Genomic DNA, 9,398 nt, shown 5'->3' with positions numbered 1-9,398 from the left:
ACACATTCCCTTACTATTGTTTTGCCGCTTAGGTTTTAGAACTCAATATTAGAAGCTCTGTGTTTATGGTCAAAACTGCTTTTGATGTATGGTATAAATAAATATTTTACTGTTTATTACTATAAACTACACATTGTTATTTTTGGACATGAGCAATAACTTCAGTTTCTATTTAGTAATCTGCTAAATTCAATGCACTTTAAAATACTCCTTATCCCATTAACTCTCCTAACAATCTTGCAAGAGACTTAATACTAATTACCCCATTTTGCAGATGAGAAAACCATGGCTTAGAAAGGTTAAATAACTTGCCTAGGGTCATTTGGTACCAGCAAGAGGATTTTCCCACCACCTATCTCCCAAAACCTACTCCAGCAGACTTAGTTGTATATTTTCAAATGCAAAACTCCAAGGGCTTTATTTTATTTTACATGAAAGCTTTGGCCCTGAAATGTAGCATATTACTTTATGATAGAAAAGAAACAGAGAAGAGCCTTTCCTTGATGGATACAATAAACACCAAATTTGTTTTCCTAGTCTGTATCTCACAATTCTCTTCTTAAGCCAAGCAAAGTAGCCCAGGTTTCAACAAAGTAGCCCAGGTTTGTTTTGGATAGCAGGCTTAAAAAACAAACCAACAATCCAACTTGGTTTCGAAGTTAAATACAGTAGGTTAAGAGAGCAAGAACTATCCAACAACAACAAAGAAAAGTAACCAATAGCATATTAAATTTAAAAATTTTTAATGATTATATCTGAAGAAGCTCCTCAGGTTTTTATATTCCAAAGGGATGCTGCCAGTGACTTATTAGGGAGCTTTGGAGTGTATGAGAAAAGAATTTACAAATCAAGCTTTTTTTAAAGAGCCAGTCCAAAGTCTACAAATACAGTAATTAAAATTCCACTATGTATAAACACATAAGCAAGCAAATTTTGTATTGCTTACTGGCTTCAATTTCTTATATAGAAAGGAAAGTCAATGTTACCTTTTCAAAGTCCCTGGGGCAATTACAAAGAACTAAATGAAGGCACATTTTCTTGGCCCAGAAATGTCCTTTTCAAGTTAGTACAGGATCAAATTCAAAGGCTATTACCTACATGTAGTGTGATACTCCATTACAAGGTAAGGGTAATGAAAGGATACCAAAGTAGTGGAAGAGACAGTGGCTGTTTCAGCATAATAATGAAGAGAAAAAATGTTAACAGATGTTCTTTCTAGTTTGTTTTGTCAAAATGAAAAAAAAAAATGATCATTTTTGATACAACTTCAGTCTAAATTTCCAGTGACTTTTACTTCACCCAGAGTGGAACCCAGTGGAACTGAGAGACTGGCAAGACTGACTAGATAAAGAAGTGGGACCCTGAGTGACAAGAACAGAGGAGGATGGTGGTTCCTAACCCAGAGTCTGCATTTCAACAGAACACAGAAATGCCTAAGGCCTCACCCCAACCAAACTAATCAGATCCTCTGGGATTTGGGCCTAAATGTTAGTATAATTGAAAAATCCTTAGGAAAGTTTAATGCACAGTATGGATTGAAAAATTTCTGGGTTAAAGGAATTGAGGGCCCTGAAACAGAGGGGAGGGAAGAGAGAAAGGGTACAAAGGGAGTGGGTGCCTGGAGAGACTAAAGGAGCCACGCCCCTTGAAGGACTGAGGGACCATTGAAGAGAATGAAAGAGCCACTCCCCAGCCCCTCACTCCCTGTAGACTTTGTGTGGTTTGAAAGATATGATTAAAGCCTCAGTTAAAGAACCATGGCTGCTTCTGGACTATTCACGTGTGACTGACTGAGATAACAAAATTCAACTAAACCATCCCCCCTCTTATACTTTTAAGTGCATAGTTGTGAAGTTTCATTATTTTTCCAAGGTTGATCTTAAAATGGAAGTAGGAAAGTTCCAAATGGATTCACTTTCTCTGTCATCCAACATGCATGGGTTGTCACCTATAAATTATTTCAGTTGGAGTTGGTGTTTGAATACTGACTGGGTTTTGGTTGCTAAGTATTTGTGCTAACCAGGCCCTTCACAGGCTTCTATTGGAGTATTTACATTGGAAAGTTTATGTATGAGCTACTATCTATAGTTGATGGGAACAGATTACAGAGACTCCATCATTGCTACTAGTGCTCACAAAAAGAAATTCTGAGGAAATAGAAAGTTTTTTCCAGGCTTTAGCTGATGAGAGTTTCAGGCAAATTCAAACTAACAGTAGACTAGGAAGCTAATATTTTAAGGATCCCAGGATGGCTCTGTCCCACCCAAAATGTTTCTACTTGTTCTGATATGTCCCAAATTAATCATTGAGTGCACCTCAATACAAGTGCAAATGTTACCACAAATAACTAGCATTAGCTCAATTTACCCCATTAGCTAGTCAGCTGGCAGAACCCCAAGAGAACTGGAAAAATCAGTAAGTTCTAATGAATTAAAAGAAAGATCTGAGGTTTGGGATGCTACCCTGGACTGGTAAGACTAAAGTGGGAGACTAGACTCAATCAAGTCCCCTGAACTCAGTGGAGTATCTGTGGGTGTCATAGAAAGGGAGCACTGGAAGAAGAATAAAGAAATCTGAATATATGTGCTGGCTACTTTATAGTTGTTAAAAATTCAGCTGACTACATTTTCAATACATTATAGTCTGTATTCAGCAATTCATGAATGGGGCAGCACCCAATCTAGCAGATGGAAATGAATTCTGAGGAGCTATACAAAATGAAGCATTTTTTAACCAGGGTCACCCCCATCATTCAATAAAAAGGAAAAAATAAAATGAAGCACTTTTATAGGCAGAAGGGATCAAGAACAAGGGAGTTATACTAGGAACAAAAGCAGGTTGATTATTGCCAGTTTCCTTTCCCTATAGGGGATAGCAAAAGCTTATCAGGCAAATGACCTAACCAATGCTGATCAGGTATTTCCTGACTGGCTGGTTTGATTTCATGTATGGGAGAGCAGAAACTGTCATTAAGTTTCCATGTGGTGATGTGGGGCTTAGCATAAACACCTCTATATTGGGCCTATTATCTGGTCTTGAGTATACTCCTTAACCGGGAGACTGAACATAAGGAAACCTGCTCTACTAAGAGGAAAATATAAGGTTAAGAGGATGTCTCTTGAGGTCTTTTCCCTGAGGTTCATTGTAAATATGAGCTCATGCCAAGAAGTGCATTATATACTCACTTTGGATCAGTCTTTGAACTGCTCTTTGTGAATCACATATTGCACTGAAGAATTAACTAATGGATAGCTAGAATTTATACTTTCCCCTTTGACAAACAAGGATATATTTTGGTTACACCTCTCACAACATTCAAATACTCAAGCTAACTCTTTATGTTATTACAAGTTTAGACAATATTAAGGACCAATCTTTAAGTTAGTTAAGGACCATATTAAGTTATAACAGGGGGAATAGACCCTGGTGTGGAAGCAAAATATTATATGCCTGATATTCCATTTGTTAGACATCTATCTTGTCTTTTACTTTGCCATACTGTAAGTTTTGATTCTCAAGCCTGCTCTATACTCTAATCAAATAGCTTTGAAAATGCATCTCATAATAAGAATCTCAGAGAGAGTAGAAAATAATCATATTTCCTTAGAGCTTCTGAAGAGCAGACATTATCCCATATGGTACAGCCAGTTCTGATAAAGTAGAGAACTTAGGACATTCACCAAGTATCAATTTCATTCTCTTGTCCAATGTGAAGGCATGTAAAAACTGTAATCTTAATCTTTCTTTTGTTTAACAGAAAAGTTTTTTAAGACACCTGGACTTTTGAGTATGTTGTTATATATCCTCTGTAAAGAACCTTATAATTGCTAGGAGTGTGTAATTTTGACTGGTAAACTTATATAATAATTTTTTGCTCAAGTAATAACCTGTCTTTTCTTAAAGGTATAAATGTTTACAGGATTTCTTCACTAAGCATGAAGAGTTTCATAATGTTCTTCTTTTCCCTTTATATATAAAACTGTAATAAACCCAGGATTCTGTTGTATTCCTTTGTCAAACCAAGAGTTTGACAGTCTTCATCTCATTTAAATTCACACTGCTAAGTGCTATGATAGAGGTTAAACTAAGAGTTATAGCTGTCAACAGAAAATACCAGTTCTGTTTGAGGATGGGGACTTGAGAAAGCTTCACATAGGAGGTGACATTTACTATGCTGTGTTGGAGCTGTAAAATTTCTGCAAGCAAAGCAGAGGGAAAGGGTTGAGGAGAGAGCTTTTACAGTGGAATGAGTTGTACAGCCTTGAAAACATAAAGTACCTTTCATTTAAACACTATTGCCTGTTTCACTGTGGTAAGGGGTGGAAGTTGGTTTCTGAATTAAGCTGAAAGAGTTGATTGGGTCAATTAATTAAACTCTTAAGGGTTTAAAGTATTATTATAGTATTTACTTGCCTAGTTTACCTATATTTCACTTTTAAGAAATTTTCTCCTAAAGTGCTTAGTTTCAACTTCTTTTTTTCTTTCCTGGCTTGCCACATATTTCCTTATGCATTTATGATTTGGGTTCAGGAAAGAAAACTTGTACTTTGTACCCTATTGTTCTCTAACTCTGAGATTGTCTCACCTTAAGATTACGAGGCCTAGTGGATTCTTGGTTTTATAATGAAAAATTGAAGTTCTTGTGGCTTTCAGAGTGGTGCTATATAGACACATAACTAACAGCCAGGAGTGTTGAAGACACAAAGTCTGCATTAGGAGGAGAATTAGACAATCTGGGTTCCCTTTCCAACTCTGAAGCTTATGATTATATTGAATAACTTATTGATGATTAACAACACTAATAATCTTTCTTTTTAACACTATTAAGAATATCTTTATTAAACAAAGTAAAACTACAGGCAATTATGTGCTTTTTCCTAAAGGACTCTGCTTCAAAGTGCTGTCATGCTGACTCCAGAATCATCTATCGCACTCTTGCAAGTCATTGAGAATAGCTGCAGCACAGTTGTCAGGTGACAATAGCAGAAGAGTAGATGTGGGTAAAACATTAATAATAGCATTTAAGGAAGATGCCCAGAGCCATGAGCTGCAGGTCTGGGTGGGTAAAAAACAGACAGGGCTGTGGAACTGGGACTCATATGTAATTTTTAGAGTGTGGATCCCTGGGTACCTTGAAGACTTGATGGATCATTTTTAGCTACTTCAGATTTTCCTGGTGAATCGAGGTGCTTCATATCACGAGTAGAGTGTTTCCAGCTGAAAAAGGTGACATTCTGTTCCTAAAAACAAAAAGAGTTCTGAAAAAAGTTCTTATGCATGACACACTGCACTGATTTTAGAATATGATGGAAATACTTTGGACCAAATCCACCAGGTCATTCTGTTCTGTAGGTGCTGGTAAGTGGAAGAAGCAGGATGGTTGACATTTTTCAGTTCAAGTTGATGTTCACATTCAGAAGCATTGGGGTCAATATTATCACCCAGGAAAGTTGGAGCAGGCATAGCTGGTATGAGGCCAGCTGACACATTTATAGATTGATTGGCATTATGTAGCTTCAGCAATTTACGCTTCATTGCTTCATGTCTTTCTCTCAGAATCTTCATTTCAAGGTTTTTCTGTTCAAATTCATTGTTATGTTCAGAATCTTTGGGGTGAATGTTTTCACCCAGTGGTGCTGATGTCGCTGGTAGGAGGCCAACTGCCACACTTAGACATTGAATGGCTTTCTGTAGCTTGAGCAACTTATGCTGCATTGCTATATTTCTTCCCCTCAGAATCTTCATTTCAAGGTTTTGCTGTTGGAGTTGATTTTTACATTCAGGAGCACTGTGGTCAATATTATCACCCAGCGAAGTTGAAGCAGGTATAGCTGGTTCCAGACCAGCTGCTACATTTAGACATTGAGTGGCTTTCCATAGCTTGAGCAACTTATGCTTCATTGCTACATTCCTTCCTCTTAGAATTTTCACTTCCAGGTTTTTCTGTTCAAGTGCATGTTCATATTCAGAATCATTGGGGTCGATGTTTTCACCCAGTGATGCTGATGACGTTGCTGGTAGGAGGCCTGCTGCCGCATTCAGACATTGAGTGGCTTTCTGTAGCTTGAGCAACTTGTGCTTCATTGCTACATTTCTTCCCATCAGAATCTTCATTTTGAGATTTTGCTGTTCCAGTTGATTTTTATATTCGGAAGCATTGTGGTCAATATTATCACTCAGGGAAGTTGAAACAGGCATAGCTGGTAGGAGGCCAGCTGCAGCATTTAGACATTGAGTGGCATTCCTTAGCTTGAGCAACTTATATTTTAATGCCACATTTCTTCCTTTCAGAATCTTCAGTTCCAGGTTTTTCTGTTCAAGTTCACATTCATATTCGGAAGCACTGGGGTCGATGTTTTCACCCAGTGATGCTGATGACGTTTCTGGCAAGAGGCCAGCTGCCGCATTTAGAAATTGAGTGGCTTTCTGTAGCTTGAGCAACTTCTGTTTCATTGCTACATTTCTTCCTCTCAGGATCTTCTCTTCCAGGTTTCTCTGTTTAAGTTCATGTTCATATTCAGAATCATTGGGGTCAATGGTTTCACCCATTGATGCTGATGACATTGCTGGCAGGAGGCCAGATGCCGCATTCACACGTTGAGTGGCTTTCTGTAGCTTGAGCAACTTGTGCTTCATTGCTACATTTCTTCCTCTCTGAATCTTCATTTTGAGATTTTGCTGTTCCAGTTGATTTTTATATTCGGAAGCATTGTGGTCAATATTATTACTCAGGGAAGTCAAAGCAGGCATAGCTGGTATGAGACCAGCTGCAGCATTTAGACATTGAGTGGCATTCCTTAGCTTGAGCAACTTATGCTTCAATGCTACATTTCTCCCTCTCAGAATCTTCACTTTCAGGTTTTTCTGTTCAAGTGCATGTTCATATTCAGAATCATTGGGATCGATGTTTTCACCCAGTGATGCTGATGACGTTTCTGGCAGGAGGCCGGCTGCCGCATTTAGAAATTGAGTGGCTTTCTGTAGTTTGAGCAACTTGTGCTTCATTGCTACATTTCTTCCCATCAGAATCTTCATTTTGAGATTTTGCTGTTCCAGTTGATTTTTATATTCGGAAGCATTGTGGTCAATATTATCACCCAGGGAAGTTGAAACAGGCATAGCTGGTAGGAGGCCAGCTGCCACATTTAGACATTGAGTGGCATTCCTTAGCTTGAGCAACTTATATTTCAATGCCACATTTCTTCCTCTCAGAATCTTCACTTCAAGGTTTTGCTGTTCAAGTTCGTGTTCATATTCAGAAGCATTTTGGTCAATGTTATCACCCAGGGAAGTCAAAACAGGCATAGCTGGTGTGAGACCAGCTGCAGCATTTAGACATTGAGTGGCTTTCCGTAGCTTGAGCAACTTACGCTGCATTGCTACATTTCTTCCTCTCAGAATTTTCACTTCCAGGTTTTTCTGTTCAAGTTCTTGTTCATATTCAGAATCATTAGGGTCGATGTTTTCTCCCAGTGATACTGATGCTATTGCTGGTAGGAGACCAGCTGCCACATTCAGACATTTGAGTGGCTTTCTGTAGCTTGAGCAACTTCTGCTTCATTGCTTCATTTCTTCCTCTGAGAATCTTCATTTCGAGGTTTTCCTGTTCAAGTTTATGTTCATATTCAGAAGCACTGGGGTTGATGTTTTCACCCAGTGATGCTGATGACATTGCTGGTAGGAAATCAGCTGCCGCATTCAGACATTGAGTGGCTTTCTGTAGCTTGAGCAACTTCTGTTTCATTGCTGCATTTCTTCCTCTCAGAACCTTCATTTCAAGGTTTTGCTGTTCAAGTTGTTGTTTATATTCAGAAACATTGTGGTTGATATTTTCAGCCAGGGAAGTTGAAGCAGGTGTAGCTGGTAGGAAGCCAGCTGCCGCATTTAGACATTGAGTGGCTTTCTGTAGCTTGAGCAACTTATGCTTCATTGCTACATTTCTACCTCTCAGAATCTTCACTTCCAGGTTTTTCTGTTCAAGTTTATGTTTATATTCAGAATCATTGGGGTCGATGTTTTCACCTAGTGATGCTAATGACATTGCTGGCAGGAGGCCAGCTGCCACACTTAGACACTGAGTGGCTTTCTGTAGCTTGAGCAACTTGTGCTTCATTGCTACATTTCTTCCTCTGAGAATCTTCATTTCAAGGTTTTGCTGTTTGAGTTGATGTTCATATTCAGAAGCACTGTGGTTGATATTATCACCAAGGGAAATCGAAGCAGGGGTAGCTGTTACGAGGCTACTTGTCACATTTGTAGATTCAGTGGCCTTCTGTAGCTTGAGTAACTTATGGTACATTATTTCATGTCTTTCTCTCAGAATCATAATTTCCAGATTTTTCTGTTTGAGTTCATGTTTATATTCAGAAGCCTTGGGGTCAATGTTTCCACCCAGTAATGTTGAAAACGTTGCTGGTACGAAGCCTGCTGCTGCATTTACTGATTCAGTATCTTCCCTCAAGTTCTGTAATTTTTGTGTTTCAAGTGTCTCTTTTCCAATGAATAGTTTGATGTCTAAGTCCCCTTTTATTAGTAGATCATTGTAAGCTGCAGTTTTCTGCTTATTTTCAAGATCATTATCACTATAAAATGTCATAAATCTTCCAACCTTTGGTCTCATAGTTTCTTTAGTGGTTTCCACCTCCTTCCTCTTTAATTCGTTTGACTCCTCTGTTTTGGATTCCACCATCCACACATCTTTAGTGCACCTAGAGATGTGTCTAGTTAAGGACACCACACTGTGGCTCATTGGCCCTAGGTAACAGCCTAAGCTAGAGCTAAGGCCATCAAACCAGGAGGCCATCACTGTGGGTTTTAGGACTGACCTGGTCTGCTCTGCCAAAAGCGTCCACTGCCATTGAACAGCTCTGCCAACTGTCTCAGAATTGCCTCTCTGCCAGCCTAAGAACTAAATCACAATGACCTGTTGCTAGGAAACTCCTGATAGCTGGGCATTCCATGTGGTGGCAGTTGGGAAATGGAGACTTGCCTTGGGCCTGACATAGGCCCTTCTCCAGTGACATTTCCCCCAAGGGCCTCCTCTGTTTCCTGTCTTGGTAAATACTCATTGCGTGACATTGTTGTCACACAGCTCATGTTGTCTTGCAGCTTGTGATTTCCATGCCACCACTTTTTTCACAGTTGAGGTAGAATTGACACAGTGACACTCATCCATCTTAAGAGCACAGTTGGGCTCATTTGGCAAATGTCCACACCTGTGCATCAGCACCTATGTTGGTAATCTTTCAGTTGCCATTCATAATGCCCATACTCCAGAGCTGTCATTAGAGTTGTCTCAGAGTCACCCCACATGATGGCTTTGATCACTGATGTAGGAATTGACAAAGTAAGGAGAATATTTGCTATGTTTGTATGTGACACCAGATAGAAAGATGTGG

At 39.1% G+C, this 9,398-nt stretch overlaps 1 protein-coding gene across 1 annotated transcript; it reads right to left on the bottom strand.

Annotated features, from left to right (window-relative positions):
- Window positions 1–4,014: 4,014 nt before the first annotated feature.
- On the bottom strand, window positions 4,015–8,954 carry LOC118500956. The gene is made up of 4 exons (XM_036027514.1): window positions 7,873–8,954; window positions 5,317–6,026; window positions 5,132–5,240; window positions 4,015–4,196 (listed from the first exon to the last, which is right to left on the bottom strand). Exons 1-4 carry the CDS (start codon window positions 8,801–8,803, stop codon window positions 4,015–4,017), a joined length of 1,932 nt encoding a protein of 643 aa, XP_035883407.1. The 5' UTR covers window positions 8,804–8,954.
- Between the last annotated feature and the right edge of the window lie 444 nt (window positions 8,955–9,398).

The sequence above is a fragment of the Phyllostomus discolor genome, chromosome 5, assembly GCF_004126475.2.
Source record: "Phyllostomus discolor isolate MPI-MPIP mPhyDis1 chromosome 5, mPhyDis1.pri.v3, whole genome shotgun sequence".
NCBI lineage: Eukaryota > Metazoa > Chordata > Mammalia > Chiroptera > Phyllostomidae > Phyllostomus > Phyllostomus discolor.
Note: the sequence above shows the minus strand (reverse complement) of the source record. Positions and strands in the feature narration are given on the sequence as shown.